This window comes from Pocillopora verrucosa, chromosome 3 (assembly GCF_036669915.1).
Source record: "Pocillopora verrucosa isolate sample1 chromosome 3, ASM3666991v2, whole genome shotgun sequence".
Taxonomy (NCBI): Eukaryota; Metazoa; Cnidaria; class Anthozoa; order Scleractinia; family Pocilloporidae; genus Pocillopora; species Pocillopora verrucosa.
Genome location: NC_089314.1, coordinates 28476228 through 28496944, shown reverse-complemented (window position 1 = coordinate 28496944; position 20717 = coordinate 28476228). Strand labels below are relative to the sequence as shown.

At 38.5% G+C, this 20717-nt stretch overlaps 2 protein-coding genes across 4 annotated transcripts; both read left to right on the top strand.

The window, feature by feature from the left end:
• LOC131785753 (b(0,+)-type amino acid transporter 1-like) lies at nt 1-20717 on the top strand. Of its 3 annotated transcripts, none has more exons than XM_066163295.1 (14): nt 1-304; nt 1849-1971; nt 2159-2267; nt 6862-6944; nt 11918-12501; nt 14094-14219; nt 14574-14673; nt 14795-14839; nt 15631-15754; nt 16154-16257; nt 16558-16654; nt 17060-17215; nt 17819-17996; nt 18722-20717. In XM_066163295.1, the coding sequence occupies exons 5-14, from the start codon at nt 11985-11987 to the stop codon at nt 18808-18810; spliced, it is 1536 nt and encodes a 511-aa protein (XP_066019392.1). In that variant the 5' UTR covers nt 1-304; nt 1849-1971; nt 2159-2267; nt 6862-6944; nt 11918-11984; the 3' UTR covers nt 18811-20717. The 3 variants fall into 3 exon arrangements, with proteins under 3 accessions (XP_066019392.1, XP_066019393.1, XP_058958678.1); XM_066163296.1 differs by having other exon boundaries at nt 1849-1984; XM_059102695.2 differs by lacking the exons at nt 1-304; nt 1849-1971; nt 2159-2267; nt 6862-6944 and adding an exon at nt 11597-11702.
• On the top strand, nt 4090-5728 carry LOC131785762 (serine/arginine repetitive matrix protein 1-like). Its single transcript, XM_059102710.2, has one exon. It carries the CDS (start codon nt 4090-4092, stop codon nt 5686-5688), a length of 1599 nt encoding a protein of 532 aa, XP_058958693.2. The 3' UTR covers nt 5689-5728.

Here is a 20717-nt window from a genome sequence, read left to right as displayed (position 1 = left end):
TTATCCAAGTCTAAGTTCCAAACGACTAATGTGAGATTTGCGAATGCTTGGCACAACTTGCTCGATGACAAAGTAACTGTTTTTCCTAAAGCTAAGAGAAATGGGTTTGTCCAGGTGTAACTCCCAGAGATTCAGCTTCGAAAATAGAAAAGTAAAGTCGGTGAGTGGAACGATGGGTGACAAAAAGGAATTGGAGAAGATGAACTCAAATGTCACAATTTGGGAGAGAATATTCAGCGACAATAGACTGCTAAATTGCCGCCAGACCAAACCCCGATATGTATTTCATCGCTGGAGACATGAGGTATACCAAATATGACTAAGATTGCTTTATTTTTTCGAAAAACAGCGGCAATGGCGTGCTTTCGCTTTATATCTTGGATCAGATAACTTCCGCTAAGACATATTCTTTATAGGTTTTTAATTACTCTATGTTGACAAAGTATCAATTTATGGTCTAATTGACGAATTAAATTGACAGAGGTCTTTAAATGAGGGTTCTTTCTCAGTGTTTTATTGAGATATGACAGTTTGGCTTATATCTTGAATCATTTTAAGCGAAGTTTTTAAACATCGTTTCACCTTCACCAGGGCTCGGTCGCTAAGCCAACTCGAATGAAGTGATATTTTTCTAGAAAGATTGAGAGATACACAATTGTTTACGAAAGGTCAAGTTCAATATGCCGCGTGAAATTGCCAATTAAAACAAAACAAAGCGACTCTGATAACACAACTTCCCTAAGCAAACAAAATCCAAAGTTCTGACGTTCGACTCTTCGACTCGAAATTTTTCCTTTGTCGCACGCTAGTGACAAGAGGGAAAACATCTTTGTCGATGTTTTAGCGAGCTCAAAACTGACCATCTCTCTTATTTTATTCATACAAATAGTGATCTCTTTCTACTTATAATAATCAAAAGATTACGGTCTCTAATCGCGTGACACTTCGAATGCATGCCGTGACTCTTATATCTTACACTCCCGCCTTGACGCTATCAGGCATCGTTTACACGGAAGCGGCTTCCAATCGAAACGGTTTCATGACCTCAAAACCGCATCGGAAATGACACGGTTTCGAAGTGTTTACACGAAACCTATCCAACCGTTTAGGCCAAACCAAAAAGTTTCTACCGAGACCGGAAGTCGCATGTTCGTTATTTTCCTTTCGATGAACCGTCTTAGTTCACCACATAACTTATAAAAATTGTTTTTGCCCATTCTGAAATTTTCCTTCCATTCTTCTGAAAGCATGCCACCGTCAAAAAAGTTGTCCCACCAGAAACTAGTTCTCCCAGGCCGAATCCAGAATCTTTGTTTTGCTTTTAACTTCTCTTCGTTACTCTAGAGCGTATCGACGAAAATGTCAACATTTCAAGACATCTCTGCTTGTTGTTACGATATGCCTCTCGGTTTATAGAGAGTAAAATACAAGAAAGCTGAAAAAGCGACGTTAAACCACAGATCAAAGTTGTGATTGTGCAACAAAGCGTTGTACTCCGTGCGAGGTTCACCTTATTTATCTTTCGCGAGCCAGCCAATTTCGCGCCAAAATAAGTAACCGTTTTTAAATCGATGCGGTTTCGCCGTTTACACGGCCAATGAAAACGTATCGTTTTGAAAACGCTCCACTTTTGAAAGCGTTTTCAGAACGACCCGGTTCTGATAACGAACTCGACCGGCGCCGTGTAAACGAAAGGCGTAACCGCATCGAAACCGATGCGGTTACAAATGAAACCGCGTCCGTGTAAACAATGCCTCATTCTCAATAAGAATTTCAATTTCTAGAGCACTTTTTTTCAAAAGAGATGAACTTGCCAAGTATAAATGTCTGCGCTTTAACTACGTTCAGGTGAAAAATGCTGAAGGGACCAAGCTGTTTCGCTCTGGACTATATTTGGAGACAGAGAGGGTCTGGGCAAAGGAAAGTGAGTGAGATGACGTCTTATACACTACAAGGAAGTTATATCACAAGGTAACTGTAAGAGGTGATGATGATCCCACTGTTTTTCTTTTGGTTACTGTCTTCGTTGAGGTTAATGTACGGAGGATACAACTATGAGTCACAAAATGTATCATGTCATCTTAATCTACATTAATCACAGATGCATGTTTGCCTTCATATTCTGCTTGCCAACGTATTTTGTTTCTTGTCACTGAAGCACCGTTTTCAAGGACTATCCATGCTCTTTCTGTTCACGTGGCAATCATCAGTGGACTGGTTTGGACGGCAGTTAATGGGCTTCTGGACGTTTCATGTCCATCAAAATGGTGGGTATTTTGCAAAAGTTTCCTTTTTACTTTTATTTTACTTTGGTGCAATATTTTAAATATTTCTATGAATTTGTGAGAAAAAACGGTGAGTCAGCGATTGTCTGACAACATCGTTTCATCTTCAACAAATTCTATACCTTTGCAAATATACTTCCTTGAATGCTTGTTTCTGATAATCCAACTTAGAAGACAGGTTTTTAAGAGTTTCTTCACGGCTTTTGGGCTTTAATGCATACTTTATTTCAACCTCGCTAGGGTAACTTTTTCTAAGCTCCTTAATCCTTTAACCGTAGGGGTTACCTGAACATCAAACATTAAGGTCATTAGAATGTTCATCAGCTATAGAGGCTCTTGATTGTAAAGCAAATTCTCCTTGTAAGCGTCTTAGGAAAAGTCTGGAGAACAGTGTGGAGAATATACATACTGATGTAAGGGTGTAAGGGTAAAATTGAAAGTCTTACCCGTTACAATGACTTTGTACTCCTGCAACATCCGATTAAACATATTTTGATTCAGAGTAACTGAGTACAAAAAAATTTATTTACTGTACTTTACTGTATGGCGATTATCGTTAAGACTGTTGAAACCTTTACGTCATTCCAAGCTAGAGAAGTTACGTCACTTACTCCATTTTTAACGTCATGAAGGGTTCCTTTTAAATGGAAGGGATCTTGAAATAAGACTTTGTTGGTAAATACAAAAGTCAGAGAGCTGATAATAAATCCTCGAGGAACGAGGATTTCAGAATGGGAAAGATGAATATGATGTATTGCGAAAGACAAACTTGAAAATTTCGGCTAAACATGAAAAGATGCACTGACTGCAAACATTTGCACCAAGCTATTGTTGGTCGACAGCAAGGTAATGTGACTAAAACGCTAAACTGTCTAACGTCACACTCTATTGTTTTCTCTTTTGCGTTGGTTGGTCTCAAAGTGATTATGTACTCGAATAATCATTTAGTTTATAGAATTATTCCCTGAGGATTTGTGGCTGAGAGGTAAAAAACAAAGCGCAAAAATAAAAACTCGGTAGAGGTAAAAGGTGTCTCTGATTTTGTGCGATTTTGTCAAGCACAGGCTCACCTTATCTCAATTTGTATCCGTTGCGAAAATATTGAGTATTGTAAGAAAGAGATCCTTGACGAAAGGAATCAGGTTTTCTGGTTCATTAAGTGTTTCAGTCATCGGAAAGAGCAAGTTTTTCATCGGAAGCTTTTGTTTCACATTTTTAGCTAGTAGATGTTCGAAAGATCATGTGTTCGGTGAAATCAAGTCTTTGACGAGTTATCATGAGTTACCCTACCGGACAGTGTCATGTGAAATACTTTACTTTATTTTTGGGACTATTCGTGTTAATTGAAGGCTTTCAGCGCCTATAGACATTCTTGATTTAGCTCTTTAGCGTATTAGTAGTGTCTTAATTACTCGAAGCAATTGTTTACAAATCCTGGTAACCAAACAAACCAAACAATCACTTTAACCCAATGTGCTCCAATCAAGATTACTTGCATTGTGTATTTAAGCTATTTTCAAACATGTACCAACCAAGAGTCGAATACAATTTGCATGCGGGTACAAAAGAGACTCGGTGTGCAAGCCACTGATTAGGCAGACAAACTAAGACGTAAAGAACACTAAAACGCTTCTAACGTACTGTAATAAGCTAAATTGGAATTTCAGTTTGGTTTTAATCAATCGGCATACTTGGGTAAAATTCAGAGTTATTTTCGGAGTTGTTTTATCTCCCTTTGATGGAGTCGGCGCCGGTATACCTGAAATAACTTTAAAGATAGTTGTTTCGTAAGAACTTGTACATCATGGCGGGGAAAAGTAGAGCGATAGACAAAAATATGTCGAAGCTCGGGAATCGTTTGATAACCACGATGCTAAAGAATGAGAAGTTGGCTGAGAAAGAACTGGACAAAAAAATGAAAGCTATCAAATATTCGGAGCGAAAGTCTATGGTGAAAATATGTGAAACTTCTCTTGACATGAAATACGATATGAGGAGAAAACGAAACACGCAAGATATGGAAGAACAAATTGCTAGTGATTCATTAAATGCCACTTTTGGTCAAGGAAGGGTGTTGCGTTCGCCCAGCATATCTCGGAGGGGGAGCTACGCACCCATTTCACCAAAGCAAGACGATGCAGACGAGACGGCGTCTGTTTTAAGTCTGTCAAGTAAACGAAGTTCTACAGGTGAAGCGCCGGAAATTTTAATCAATAACGAGAGGAAGGAGACTGACTCTGACTTTGATCCAGAGAGCAGGCGGTCATCTGTTGCAAGTCAATCCTCGGATGCGCCTCTAAGTGATGTGCCAGCTCCCGCGGACGAACCGCCTGCCATCGACGACGCAGAAGCTCAAAAGATGCTGAACGCGTTTTCTCAAAGCACTCGTGGTTCTCATCGGCGACGTACTGCGCCGGAAATCACAGATCTCTCGCCAAAGCTGCTTATTCAGTTAGCGAAAAGTTCGGCAGAGGTGAGAAGACGTGGATCTACAATGGACGGGACGGAGGGAGAAATGTTGGAACCAACTCCACCAGCGTCCACTAAAAGACGTGGATCAGCAACAGCTGAATTGATGCAATCAAAGGCAGAGGCAGAAAGTGCAGAGGGACCTGTATCAAGTTCACCCATACTGCGGAGAAGAGGTTCTGCTGCAGTGGGTAATTCTTCTTCACAATCTCCGAATCTACGTAGACGTGGATCTGCTGCAATTACCAAATCCAAAAATGTGATTTCTCTTGAATTAAACGAAGCTCATCTGAGGGGAAAAATTTCGGAGCAAGCTCCGCTTCCGCCGCGACTGAAACAGCCCCTTTCTCCATTACTCGGAAGGAGAGGCTCTGGTGTTGCGGCTTCTCTCCGTCCTACATCAGGAAGGTCGTCGCCAAAGGGATCACACACAGATTCCGCTTCAGAACAGATGCTGCCAGAATTGAACAATGGGTCTCCCGCCAGGATGCGGCGGTCACTGAGTCCAGGACGACAACCTTCTTCCATAAATCGTCCCTCCACCGCTAGGTCATTGTCTTCACTATCTGCAGATAGTGCACTGGCAGATATTCAGTTGGAGGCTTCATCACCTCCTGGCGAATACGACCTTACTCGGCGACGTGGCTCCAGGCCTGGATCTGCAAGGAGTTGTTATTCCATGCCTCCAGGAGGGCTTCTCCTTCCAATCGACAGGTCATCTTTAGCTAGCCGCCGAGGCTCAGATTTCACCCAAATTGACCTAAATACTCTGTCACCCTCCTCACCTCTCCGAAAGGCCATGGAAGACCCTCAAGCGACCCTGAATCCTGCTCCAGTGTCACCGAGTGTGTATCGGAGACATTCAGGAACAGTGGAGGCTCTGCAAGATCGTGTTGATGACTTCTTAAAAACACTGGCAGCAAAAAGTAGTTGAAATATTTTGATCGATACACGTAATGATTTGGAGTGACATTCAAGCTAACAGTATTTGTTCAGAAGTTTATTCCATGATACTCAATTTCTGCCTTTTTTTTAATTGTCTCAGACCAGATAAGTTAACAATCGCTAATTTTTCAGCTGCATTTTTTGCTTGGATTTCTGAAACTGAGCTATGAGCAAATACGCATTCGCTAAAGATTGTTCAAGCGAACATATGTCGTCGTAAAAATTCATGTCGTCATGTCGAAGAAACTACGATGCTACATGTCCGTGATATACATTAACTTTCACAAAGTTCATTGTTCCAAGAATTATTGATATTGTGAACGCTCCCGTAGAATTACACGTCATTATAACTCTTTGTACGATGGGAAAGTTTGGCTTCTATTCGTTTTCTATCTGGTATTTAAGAATGCATTCATGTAATTGTTCGTAAGAATTAATGGACATGCAATTATCGGATAAGTTTGACCGCGTAAAATAGAATTTCTTGTAACCAATCAGAGTTGGTATCGCCGCGCGTCGAAATCATTTTTCGTTGACAAATATTAGGAGGTTCACCTGTGAGGACCATTTTATTATTTGAGAAACTTACCAAGATTTTCCTTCGATACTCCAAGGTGCTAGTTGTTAGCGAAGCCTGGAACTCGCTTTACTGAGAATTTACACCGGCATAACACATCGCTTAAACGTTTGCGCACGTGCGAACGTTGTGATGACTAGGTGGCGTGCTTTCAGGCTACCAGAACCAAGTTGTCTCATAAGAGTTATGGGCAACAACGCAAGTCAGTGAGTCACGTTGTTTTAGAAACGTACAAAATTTTTGATAATTCAATAGGGTGCTCGTACTTGAATAAACTTTGTCTTCGAAAGGTCTCGAGGTTTGCTTCTCTCCACTCTTATTTACTTTTACGTTTCAATTTCCTTCGCTTTATTTTGCGAGACAGTAGTATTTTCTTTTGTTTTGCGGAGAAATTTTCGCACGGGCGCCTAAAAATTGATACCCCTGCGCATGCCCAGGTGTTTGTTTTTACCATACGAAATCAACTTGAATGAATAACTTATCAAATGAAGGCGTGACCTATTCAACGATCGTGGACCCTGGGTACAATCCAACAAGAAAATCATTCCTCGGACTTTGGTCACGTAAATTCCATTTCAATTTCAGAGTGAAATCGAAGCTGTCCATTTCCATCTTCTTTCTGCACTCCGACCGAAGTTCGTATTTGGCGGGGACGCGTTCTACCTTGGGTAAGTAACCGTTTTCTTTTTTACGTGAAGTAGACAACAATATTATTCTTTTGTTGTCTAGTCTAGTCAAAAATTAAATACTGTGGTAGCATTTATCTTGGGGAAAGGTTGCTTGGTATGTGATAATCATTTTTTCTCTATTACCGTTGCAAGTTCTTACATCCTTTTTTCGAGGAGCGGGAAAATGGCTGGGATTTTAGAATTATCTCAGTTTATATCACTCAATATTGAAATAATGTGATAATTTTTTTCATCTTTCCGATCGTACTACCACTTTTTGTTTAGAAAAAACTAAAATATTTCTTTAACCTCTTGTGGTTTAAAATTCGATCAGTGAAATTGGGGTTTTTTTTTTGCTAGAGTGTGATATCGTTGCCTTTCAGCTTTGCGTTAGAGGAGATCGAAACTGAAATAGATTCTTGTTTGAAGCACATCAGGGATTCTTTTGTTGCTTGCAGCTGCAGCTTCATGATCATGGCCGGAATATTACAGGAAAATTTGCTCTCACTAAGAAACAGTGAAATTAAAAATTTAAATGAATTAAACTCCAAATCAAATGGCTTCGTTTTGATCCTTGCATTTTATTCTCCGCGTGTGGTCCATTTAAATACAAAGACATAATTCATTTGGAACCTCATAGCAAAAAAAAAGAAAAAAAAAAAAAAGGGGAAGGCGGTTTCCGGAATCAGATTTGAATAAGTAAGGGACTAAAGTCCTTGTGTCAAATGCCGCTTACAATTAAATATTCTGCGGATGCATTATAAGGAAACCATCCAATGAAACCAGAGTTACTTGAATGAGCAATAAGTTCACTTCATTGTGGACGGTTTAAATTGTGGCATTTTGACACCCAGTGCAATCAACTAGGGCGGTAAATTAAATTTAAAAAGTGCTAAATTTAAAAGTGCTTTTATGGACAAAGGGTAATTTCTTTGGTTTAGAGTGCATAAAGTTGAACAATCGACGCCGAAAAATCGTGATGTTTAAAGAGAATAGACGAAATGAAAATATTAGCATCCACAAAGAGAAACTGACTTTGAAGTTACTGGTGAATCAGTAGATATCACTTTAACAGGGATAAGCAACACAAACGTCAAAATCTGATATCTGATCTTAAAAAATAACCTGCGAAATAATCAGAAGTTTTTATTATTTATCTACAAATATTTCCGAACGATGTATACATCGATAAAAACAACAGCATTATCTGCTGCATTACGAGTGTCTCTACCTAGTTTATTTCGATAGATTCTGTTAAAAAAAAAAAAAAACCAAAAAGCAAGAAGCAAATAAATACAATCCACTGCGGTTTTTATGACGAGATAAGCATTTTCAGGAGCACGTCCAGCTAGCCATGCATACTTCGCTTGGTTTACTGTTCTTTAGGCAAATTAGTATAAAACATTTTTTTGTTTTTTGTCGCATAGCTCTACGAGTAAGGACTCTATGAGGATTTCAAGATATCAAAATTTTGCTGTGAATGCAAAGTTTTTGAGAAACTGAATGTTTCATTGTAGTTTTAATTAAAAGAGTTTAGCCGAGGCAACTCCTTTTTTGAATGTTATTTCATTGCGGTGACCTCTCTACTCAGCACCTTCCCGTGATTAAATTCCGCAAGGGTGTTAGCAGTGTAGTTATAACCAATTGCTACACTTCAGATATTATCTCAGTTCATTGCAATTCGTCCTCGATTTCAGGACACAATTAATCTGTAAAACTGTTGGAAACCACAAATTTTACCACATACACACACGCAGCGCTATGTCGTTAACCATTACAGGTGAAAGGCGTGACGGAGATACATTTTTAAAGTTTTTAAACCGAAGCCCTTGTGATCATTGCAAGTTTAGCTTGTTAAAGCAATCCATGTTAATATTTGACCAACCATCGCTCTTTTTCACACCTAGTATCTAAACATAAATAAATTTTCCCGCTGAATAGAAACAGAGAATTTGTTATCTGACAAGTTTTAGTCAGCAAGTTTTCTTTCCATGATGTTGTCATGTCCAAAAGCTGTGACATTAATTTAATTTTTTTTCACCGAAAAACTCCTGAAAGAAGAAATTCTGTAGTCTAAATAAAACTTTTGTCCTTTTTATCTCTTTCTCTGATGATCTGCCAAGGACGCGAAAAGAAACTTTTTTGTAAGCCTTCTCTGGTGTTGACAAGTCTTTATTTGTCGAAGTAAATACCGAACAATTTTTCCTTGACAAATGCATTTGCCAAGGCAAACTTGCTACTTTAGATGTGGCTTTAACGATTGCCTTTGGCGTTCCATAGACTACAAACATGTCACTATGTAGTAACCTTGTGCTTTCACCACACCCTTAGGTTTGTGGTTTTAGATCCGCCACGGCTTTTATTTCGCATGCTCTCCGAAACTCGAAACAAAATCGAAAACGTTTCGGCCTCGAAACTTTTCGGGTTTATGAGGCACATTTGATATCTTCTCTTTATCAATAATAATCGTTATTCATAACAATGTGCCCTCCCCCCTGCCGAAAAATCCTCCTCAGGCCATTTTCATGTGACATCGAGGTCGGTTCATTGGTACATGTGAGCATCATTACAAACAAAGGTGCGCTAACAGGCAGCCACTGAAGTTTCTTCCTCGTCGTTTGATCTCTACTTTACAAAAGTTCCACAGCATTTTCAGCCAGTGCGCTTGTAAGTACAGCCTCCCGAATAGTGCTTAATTTTATTTCTTGCAATAACCCTAATTCAGGACATTATATTACTCGCCTCATCAACTCGTATGGTTTAATTCTCAAAATTTTGCTCCGTCCTTAATTTTTTCAAGTCCTTCGTGGCCTGATTACTAAGGTCATAGTTGTCATGACCGAAATTCCAACAACCGGGCTGGTAAATTTTTCGTCTGGAAACTTAACCTCGCTTACAAGACGAACATTGATAGTCGTGGCTTGTTCAACATGGAACTGGAGAGAAACGGGCCGAAATTTCCCGCATGAGTGGCAAGTTCAGCTCGGTGATCGGGATGTAACCTCCCGCCTTAACAAAATTTTAAATTCTTCTCGCCTCCCAAAGCGTTTTACTTCTGTAGCATTTTAATGGTGATGTTTAGGTTCGAGTGAGGCCTCCCAGACCCAGTAATTAAGATGCTACTAGAAACTGAGCACCGTAGCCTCATCATGGCAGCGAGGCAGATTTTAATCTGTTCTTTTCCTTTCCTCTTTACCAAAATGGTTTCTTCGCATCGCAGTCTGATCCGCGTCTTTTTTGGTTATTTGGTTTCCCAAAGAATATCTTAATATTTCAGCACTTATCTTATTTTAGTTTGTAAGTTTATCTGTGGTCGCCACGGAGTTTTTAGTCCAAAATCGCAAACCAGGAGCCCATTTGAACCGACGGTAATAGGTTCGTTTTCGTTCCCAAAAAGAGTACAACCAGGCCAAAAATAATAAATTAAACAGACATCATTTGACACAAGAAGGGAAATTCAACCAGTAAAAATCCATTCTCTGCTGGTGTAAAAACCAAGCTGTGAAGTTACAGGTGAATAGTCACTCCCAGTAATTTAGGTGTGGTACGTTTTGACCTAACCTCGTGATGCTCATGACAAGGCGAAATCTCATGGGTGCGGTCAAAGTGAACTGCGCCTCCAAAGTCAACTGACCACCCTTGAGTATAGGTGTGGTCAACATAACATCGACCCTCTGTGCCCTCCATCACACGGGCAGGAGAAATTCGTGCCGTAATGTTATAGGTGGACTGTAAGATGAATTTCATTTTTTTATAGGATCTGATCGGTGTGCACTGTTAACTACCTTTATACAATCTATTTTCCCTTTTAGTTCTTATGCTTAATGATTATTTAGTTTACTTAGAGACTCAAACTACTTTTTCCATATACTTTGATGACAAACACGGCCAACCGTGAAAACCATGAAGACGGCCAACCGTAAAAAATCGAGAACATGAACTGAGCCATATCGAACGAAAAATAATTTTTTTCCGAAATAAATTATCACTGATTCTTCTCAAGATACTTGAGTACATCGGCTGTTCATTTATCGCGTGATTCCCATCCAAAAATCCTAAACATTTCTGTAACACCTGGCTAACGTCTTGTCATTTGTTTTCAAGAGTTTTTTTCACAAGTTGTCTTCGATATTTAGAGAGCATAGACCCTCTACAACTAGTTAAACAATACAAGAGACATTTTGTAGTGTCTAGAACTTCGTCCCGGCTTTTGAAAATTATGTTTCGGAGTTGAGAGGTTGTTTATCGCCCCCCTTACGGATTTTTGCTATCATGTCTCGTTTCTTCGGAAACATGATGCAATGTTTGGGTTGCAAAGACCGTGAGTTTTTTTAAGTGTTGAAAAGTAAAAATTTCGGCACTTTCGATTGAAATTATATCTGGAGATGAAGAAAACTCTCTGTTCCACCAAACATCCGATATCATGTGAGAATTTCACATCTATCAAGTCAGAGTTTAAATTTTCCCTTTTTTTCAGAAACATGTGGGAAAAATTTCATAGATTTTACACTCAGGAAGACAGGTTGTTCACGTGGCAACCATATGTATCTATTTACATTCGCCAAAAGTGTTCAAAGGGCACCACAAAGGTCGACGTTTAGACCAATCACAGATAAGCATTTCCTGCCATTAATGAATATTTAACCTCCTAGTGATCATAAAATTGTTTCCCGCCAAGAGGTAGCTAAAAGTTTGTTTGGCGGTGTTTTTGTCTAGGAAGGAGGATTTAGGAGGTTCTGATATCAAATTTCTTGTCTGGTAAGTTCCAGTGCTAGCTGTTCTGATGCAATGAACGAACAGGAATCTAAGAGTTCTCATTTGTTTCAATTCTTTATATACTTCTGTCCTAATTTCGATCAAACTGCCTTTTTGAATGAAATTTTTCGTTTTCGAGCAAGACACGTGGAAACCCGATTCTTTTCAGGATTCATAGATTGACCCAGCTGATGTAAGGTTTTATTATCATTCCTTAGGAATCTAACAAAGCACAGCCGTGTAAAAGCTCAGTCTCTTTATAAGCTCACAAGTTAAGTCGTACAAATGGCATCGAAGGAAGATGAAGCGGCCGCTGCTCAGCCGCTAACCAGCGATCATGACAAAGAAACGAACGGAGATGCTCTCCCAGCTGTTGAAGTCAATGGACAAGTTGGCCTTAAAAAGGAAGTCACCCTTCTAAATGGCATTGCTCTTGTTGTTGGTGTGATTATCGGCTCCGGAATTTTCATCTCACCCAAAGGTGTCCTCAAATGGACTGAATCAGTCGGAATGAGTTTGGTCGTCTGGGCAGGATGTGGTATTCTCGCTCTCCTTGGCTCCCTCTGCTACTGTGAAATGGGTACCATGATCCCTAAATCCGGTGCTGAGTATTCTTATCTCTACGAAGCCTTTGGTCCTCTACCAGCATTTCTTTATAGTTGGACGCTCGCTTTGATCATTCGCCCATCTTCACTCAGTGTCGTGGCCCTAACCTTTGCACGTTATGTTAGTCAGCCCTTCTTCCCCGACTGCGAAATCAGTCCGATTCCTGTCAGAAAGATCTTAGCAGCAACATGTTTGGGTGAGTATCATGTCCTCAGGGCTACCTTAAAAAAAAAACGTTGATCGTTAGTTAATTGCGATAAAACGTAACCTCTGCTCTTTAATGTAAGTTTATCTTATTGTGCTAGTGCGATTGCGATGTGCATACATTAGACATCATTTCTAATCGAAATCTTCTGGAGTTTAAAATTAGTTACTTTTCGTAATCCTGGGCTTTACTGCACTAGGACCATATCGTCCATCATGGTCTTATATGTTTCTTTAATGTGCCTCGTGGTTTTTTGTTTACACCGAAGAGCTAAATTTTTTTAGCGTGTTATTGCATCAGCTTCGAAACGTGGCCTCATCTGCCTAATTTGCATTTGAAAACGTTTTGTCAGGGGGTATTAAATGTTCTTTTATGTGGGTGGATAATAGCCGACCTCCAGTAGAATTTTTATTAGGTGGGTCAACGCTTGTATTGAGAGAAGAAGGGGTAATATAATTGAGATGATTTTGAAGTGCAGTGCTTAAAGGTAATTTTTTAAAGGTTGAGTGGTCATGGCTATTGTTTCTGCCAAATATCAAGACATTTTAATTTTCCTCTCACGTCAGAGATGAAATTGTGGTCAGATGTATTTTTCAATGAATAGAACAATACTATAACAAACCAAAACGCATAAAAGCTGTCAGATAATGCCTTTGTTTTAAGTTTTAACTACACGCACAAGACTAGTGTCTAAAACTATCAACATCTGAATGAGAGCAGTGATGCATAAGGAAAATTATTCAGTAATATGAAGCTACTGTTCTTTCGCTCCAACAGCAGGAAGAATTCTTTTGATCATGGCAATAGGACCATGTGGAGTCCAATTTGGTCTGTATTCATATGAGTGGTTAACAAAATCATACAACTGCAAAGCGGGAGTCAGATTTGTCAATCACAAGTATTGCTACAGACAGAATTGAACAACACAAGGTCCTGTTACCAATAAATCAAAACTATGACATAATTTGAGAAAAAAGCTAGACATTGGTTATAAATTTTCATATAAAAAAGAAAAACAACACTTGTGTCCACTTAGGCATGAAATGTTAACTGTCTCTTTAACTGTCCTATTACACTGTCCAATTACAAGCATGATGTGTACACTGTCCTTTTGGTGCTCAACTTGAGCTGGTGATAACCAATCACATTCAAGAATTTTGTTATAGTTTTCATCATTAAAGAAATTGTATTAATTGAAGAGCTGAATGAAATTTAGGGCAAAAACTGCAATATTCCTTGCTGTTTATAGACGGATCCAGTTATTTTGAAAGACCTTAATTTGCTAGATGTAGTTGCTCTGATTTGTTTTTCTCTTGAAGTTCATATGATATTCTTATCAAACCCTTTTCTCTTTTGAAAAAGTGTATAAGTTCAATAAAAAATCATAAACAGAGCTACAAGCATCATTTCAAGCTGAAATAGTGCCTATGCAAGTATGAAAAAAGTTAATTACATCAAAACAATTTTAAGAGTTTTGTGTGCAGCCTGAGAGGCCAACTTGTTATGGCAATATCATTGTTCCTAGATAAACATCAGCATTTACAAAGAAAAAACTCTAATCTTCCTCATTATCTTTGTTTTAGCTCTGACTATGTTTATAAATTGTGCAAGTGTTAAATGGGCCACACGCATTCAGGATTCCTTCACTTTTGGAAAACTTATTGCTCTTGCAATTCTGATCGTGATTGGTCTCATTGAGGTTGGATCAGGTAAGAATAAAAATTATCAAACCTTTTAACACCCTAACATCAGTATGCATATTCTCTTTACTGTTCTTTACACAATTTGCAAGGTGCTGACAAGGAGAATTTGTTGAACAATCAAGAGCTTCTTTAGTTGGTGATCATTTCCTTGATTCTCATGACTGTAATGTTTTTTTTCAGGTGTTATTGTAGAGAGAAAACAAAATTAGATGCTAGTCACTCTTAGTCACCTTAACTACAAACAGTTTAGCTTCTTGATTTTATTCCAAGCAACTTGAGTTGAATTTTTTTTTTTCTGTTTTATATTCTTTGTATGAGATTGAGGACCACACAGGAACTGATGACATGATTTCTCTATAGGTAATCTTCAAAACTTTAAGGGATCTTTTGATGGAACTACTTCAAACTTGGCAAATATTGGATTGGCTTTCTATTCAGGCCTCTGGGCTTATGATGGATGGTATGTTTTTCTGTGGAACTTTCTTTGTGTGAGCATTTTTACCATGGAAATACTCTTAACTGATTGTCATGTTTTTGTTGAACTTGTTGGTTGATTGGTTTCAATTTCCTCTATTCTGCAGGAATAGCTTAAATTTTGTCACTGAAGAGATGAAGAACCCAGCTAGGTAAAGAAAGCCATTCTTTTTTTGCAGCTAATCTTGCTTAAGTTACATGTACAGTATCAAGGTAAAGTGAGCAGTCAAGCCAAGCAGCTTGCCCAGGTTTTCATGGCATGAAGTAACTAGGATTACCCTGGGTAGGGTTGTTTGTCCATCAGAGGGTACCGCCCTGCATTTGATCAGGTTCTTCAGACTGTTTACCAGTACCTATCTATACTCCTGGGTGGAGAGAGGCACTGTGCATGTGAAGAGTCTTGGTCATGAACACAACACAATGACTTGGTCGGGTCTTGAACCCAGACCTCTTGACTCAGAGTTCGGTACACTAACCTTTAAGCCATTGCATCTTCCTGTATATTTATTGAAATAGAATACAGTTGAACCTGTAGTAGGCAGCACCATACTAATGATTACCCTGTACGAAGTGGTCAGTTTTCAAAGTCCAAAATTTTTCTCCCTTAGTCACTGTAATTTTTGCCTCTATCAAGTGGTCACTTGTATTAAGAGGTCATGGTCACCCTTTACTGAGTCTCAATGGTTTGTTTGTATTTTCCTCCTGGCCTGTATTGAAGAGTTACTTAATGGCATTATACATGGCATTATTCAGTGGATTTGTTTTGTACAAATGTAAAGGAAGATATGTAATATTTTTTTCTTGAGTTTGATTACTACATGATTGTCACACAATAAGCTTTACTCTAAGAGGGAGTGAATCATTGACTTTTCTAGGAGGATGGTATAAAAGGAATCTCTGAAGTGGTTTCATTCATCAACAATATTATTTTTGTGATCTTCAGGGATTTACCAAGGGCTCTCATGATTGGAATCCCTCTAGTAACCATTGTTTACCTTTTGACTAACATTGCCTACATTGCTGTTGTTGGAGGACATGGCATTTTAAACTCAGGAGCTGTGGCTATGGTGAGTATTACACACAATAATGTCCAAGAGACTTGTTGTTCATTTTGAACAAATGCATGTAGCAGTTTTGTTGGGTTGGAGGTAAAAACAAGACAGTTGTCACGGTAAGAAAAAAGTTATTTGTTTCATAAAAATGCACTTGTCCATATCTTTCTTGGTTGATCAACAAAAGTTGAATTATTGCTTTTTTTCATCTTTCCAAAATTTCTTCAAGAGAAACTACAATATAATGTAACTCGCTTGTGACTGGTTTTGAGCCAACACCTAGTTTTTATTAGACTCAGGCAGGTGGACAACTGCAAAGGTTTAGGTTTGTAGGGCATAAGGCCTTGAAGGAAGGATTGTAGCCATTTACAGAATGTTAGATTGGGTTAAATAACATGTTGGTTCAATGTGCAGGTTGTTGGAGAGGAGAAGATGGGACCTGTTGCTTGGTTGATTCCAATCTTTGTTGCATGCTCCACCTTTGGTTGTGTGAATGGACTGGCTTTCAGTGGTGCAAGGTGAGTCAAATGGCCATTTTTTTCAGTTTTTGCAAGTGTATGCTAGAAGTCAATGCTACTGTAAAAAAATTTCACTCAAGCAAACAGTAACACCTATATGCAGCCTATTGCCCTGTGCAAGGAATTGATAAAAAAAAAATGTTAATCCAGCATTTGAACACTTCAAAAGTTCAAATGCTGGGGAGGTTGCTGGCAGGGGGAGAAGGGCAGAATTTAATTAATGCAAAATTTGAACCTTATAATTAATTAATCGCCATCATGTAGTACATTTTGCTCACTGATTGCCTGCTGTGTCCATAGGTTGGTGTTTGTGTCAGCTCGCAATGGTCACATGCCTAAAATACTTGCCATGGTTCACAAGACTTGTCATACTCCTATGCCTTCCATCATTTTCTTGGTAAGTTTTATAAACATGCATGCACCTTAGAATTGAGAGGTGTTGCCCCAACAAAGTTTGCATGACATTTCGGCCATAGTTGTGAGTAAAAGGGACTCCCAACTGAGAGGCATGTTTCCTTTATCGCACTTCTCCAGAAGAAGAGTTGCTGTAAGTATTTTATGATGAGTTAGATGTTGTTAAAAAGGGCACAAAATAGAAAAACCACAGGCTCAAAAATTGAGCTACTAAACTATCCACTCTTTCTAAAGGTGATAGAACCAATCAGTTTTGATACCCATTTACTCACCTTAACACTAATGTCCTTGGCTGGAAAAAGCACCCCCTTGTGTAAAGCTAATAGTATCACCCCAAAATATGTTAAAACCTCCATTTAATTTGTATTTTCTTTTTATTGAATTGTAGCATGTCATCGCCATGATCATGTTGATTCCTGACTCCAGTGAATTCAGCACACTCGTCAACTACTTCAGCTTTGCTGCATGGCTCTCATACTTTGCAGTCATCACAGCTCTGATGTACCTTAGGTGGAAACGTCCAGATGCTAAGAGACCATACAAGGTACTTTGATTAGTTTAGATGGTATTGATGTTTGAAATAGTAGCCATTTTTTACTTGGTTCTGACAGTTTTGGATGGTCTCGCAAAGCATGGACTTAGAAGTAATACATGTACCTTTAAAAGTTTTCATTCAGAATCTGTGGTCATTTTCTCCATCACGAGCTTTCTTTGGCCTCGGCATGTATTATTTTACTTCGGTCTAAATCCTCATAAATCATTGTTTCAAGGCTTCATTCCAGTTAACCCTTTACACCTATCATTAGTATGCATATTCTCCATACTGTTCTCTATGGATTTCTTAAGGTTCTGACAAGGAGAATTTGTTTAACAATAAAGGGCTTCTCTAGCCAGTGATTATCTCCTTGATTCCTGTGACATTGGTGTTTGATTCAGGGGTGATATTGTAAGGAAAATTTAATTCTTGTCTCTTGAGGTGCTAAAGAATAAAGGGCAATTTTTTTGCCTCATAAACAATGCAAAATAGTAATATTTAGCTGCACTCAACAAAGGTGATTTTTTTTTTCTTTTTTACAAATGAACCCTGTATTGACCATACCTGCCTTAGCCTTTTATCTGCCAAACCTCACACTTTTCTTTGGAACAGGTCTGGCTGATTGTGCCTATCGTTGCTGACCTGGCAGCCCTTTATCTGCTGATCACTCCATTCTGGCAGGAACCTAAGGAGTCTGCCATGGCCCTGATCTTCATCGCTCTCGGCATACCTGTCTATTTCTTCTGTTGTTATTGGAGCAAAACAAAGGATGCATGCGACGGATGCTGTGGTTAGTGTCCAGAGTTCAAAATGTATTTTGAGACATTAGTCGACTGACGAAATTGCAATTTTCATTACATTAGTGAACTAATCTCAACCGACCATATGCATTGTTTGCTGCGAAAGACGTGACAATCAGCTCAGTTGGAAATAAGTGTGTTCCTGCCCAAAGTTATATTTAATAATGCACAAGTTGACTTAGGGTAATTTAATTTTATCTACTGAGTTAATAACATAAGTTGGCCACCGTAAAGAGTTCAAAAGCTGACGTTTCGAGCGTTAGCGTTTCGTCATCGCTCCGACGAAAGGTTAACGCTCTCCCACCGACGTAGCACCGCAGTGTCTTTAGAAACTTGCCCCCCTGATTTGGAAAGAAATGAAGACCAGATTGACGTAAGGAGGGAAAATTCAACCTTCATCGCTTTGACGAAAGGCTAACGCTCTCCCACCGACGTAGCACCGCAGTTTCTTTAGAAACTTACCCCTCTTATTTCAAGTCAGTTGCTTGTTAATTCAGTTCAATTATTTTGGAAAGAAATGAAGACGAAATTGACGTGAGGAGGGAAATTCAACCTAAGGTTACTGTCGCAAGGGTTGTAGTGAAAATGAACTGATCAATAATTCTCTCAATTTGATATATTAGTTAGTTTGATTTATGAGTTCAACTCACAGAATTTAACAAGAGTGTATTAAGTATTTTGTTCTCGTTGCTAATAACTTTGTTTCTCTTGTTAGGACGTTTCACTTACAACGTGCAGAAGTGGTTTAACTTCTTTTTGCCCGGGAGTGAGGAAGATTCAGAGGAAACCATGTTAAAAGACTGATTTATTTCTTGCATTTGCATGTATTTATTAAGAAATGAAATTCAAATCATCATGCTGACCAAACCTTTCTAAAGCTTAGAAGATTTTCCTGCGGCTCTGTAATTTAATTTTTCTTTTTATTTCTGCTGCAGTAAGCAAATAGGATTTACTTTAAGTAGAATCTCAAAGCATTTATTGTGTGGTCACACCAAATTATGGCATGGAAATCTTGTGGATGAAAACTCCACTAGCGCCCATTCATTTGAAATTACTCATGCACTGTATACTCCTGACGTGTTTTGTTGTTGTTGTTGTTGACCAGTGTTATGTGAGATAGGCTATGATTGTTATGTTTTTTTTTCAACTTTTGTTAATTTATTTAAATCATGATATCTGAAAGGGTTAGCTAGCTCAACAAAATGTGGAAATTCACCTACAATATATACAAATTGATTATTTTACGTACGGTTTCGTAGTTGATAACGACCGTAACAGTGACTTGCACGTCTTAATAGTTTTTTTCCTCGATTCTAGTTGTAATTGTAGTGAGGTGTGATGATTTTAAGTACTACAGGGATGGGAGGATTTTACGAAGAGAATTCATTGAGATTATTTTTCAAATTTCTTTAGAAATTATTTGATTGTTCTAGTTTGTAATTGTAGGCTTAAACAGGAAATTTCTGTTTTATTTGTGTCCACTGTGTTAGAAAGTGTTGAAATGCTGCGGAAGATTAGAAGAGTGAAGTTTACTCTTTCCTTATATATTTGTCTTTAGGCCGAGCAGTATATTAGATTATCTCGAATTTTTGATGTTAGCCTGAGATGAGTCTATGCTAATTAGCTAATTACGGCAGATGATTAGTGGTGACTTGTTAATATTCTAATTATATCTAGTTGTTACGTGCGTACACGAAGAGAAATCGAGTCAATTCTAGAACATTTAGTAGGAAAAGATAGGATTTATGTTTAAGATAAAAGAGCCAGGTCTTATTAAGGATTTTTAAGGCGAAAAGGAAGTTAATGTTATTTCTCTCTAACTTATTGGCAGAAAGCAAATTAAAAGGGGTTTGCGATAAAAAGAAGTTGTTGGAAGGCCAGACGAAGGCTTGTTAAATTGTTTAGGATGTGTGTAATATTTATTGATATAGTTTGTTCGCGGTTATCATTGAATAGTTATTGTAAAGATACCAGTATGTCTTTGCATTTAAAGTCTTGAAAGTTGACAGTCGTTGTGAAATATTTTAACTAGATTATAATTGTTGTAGGTTCTTTGTGTTGAGCTCTCAGAAAATTGTTAGGTTGAATCGTATTAGGTCAAGTATGCCGAGTCAGGCTGGATCTTCTCACCTCGTAACAAGCCGGGGTGGATCGGATAGAGTCGTCTCGAGTTGATTCCCACTCGGCAATGGCAAACTCTTACTTAACGTGATACGTATCTACGCTTTCACGTTAGCAGAATACTACCCGCATTTTTAATACTCTTAGCTCCTAAGATGTAACTTAGAAAGCGCGAGGTCACGAAATTTTGCATGTCGTTCGCTGCAACCTTGAAAATCAGTGTCAATGGCAAAGGAAGCCACAGAAAATTGTTTTGGTAAGAGAGAAAAGCAGTTTGATTGAAAAAATTAACCAATCTGGAAAAGAGCTGGTAAAGAATTAGCAATATTGAAAGGGATTGATTATGTAGCCTAAATCTTTCAAGATGTGCAAACAGTGACGTGGCAGCTTAAAGAAAAAATATTGATAATTAAATCGTGGGCCTGTAACCTTTGCTAAAGGCTTTGGGTTTGACTTGTTGATCGTAATTTTAGTAGTTAAAGTTCTGTGTTTAGTGTTGTGTATGAAAAAACTTAGATAAGTAACGAAGACTTCTATGTAACTTGATTCTGTGAACTTGATAGCGGCTGATTAAACCGAAATTGACGTGC

Coding starts and splice junctions, on each gene's coding strand:
- LOC131785753 (XM_066163295.1), top strand. CDS start 11,985: ATGGCATCGAAGGAAGATGAAGCGGCCGCTGCTCAGCCGCTAACCAGC. Junction 14,840..15,630: donor GAGATGAAGAACCCAGCTAG/GTAAAGAAAGCC, acceptor TGTGATCTTCAG/GGATTTACCAAGGGCTCTCA. Junction 17,216..17,818: donor ATGCTAAGAGACCATACAAG/GTACTTTGATTA, acceptor TCTTTGGAACAG/GTCTGGCTGATTGTGCCTAT.
- LOC131785762 (XM_059102710.2), top strand. CDS start 4,090: ATGGCGGGGAAAAGTAGAGCGATAGACAAAAATATGTCGAAGCTCGGG.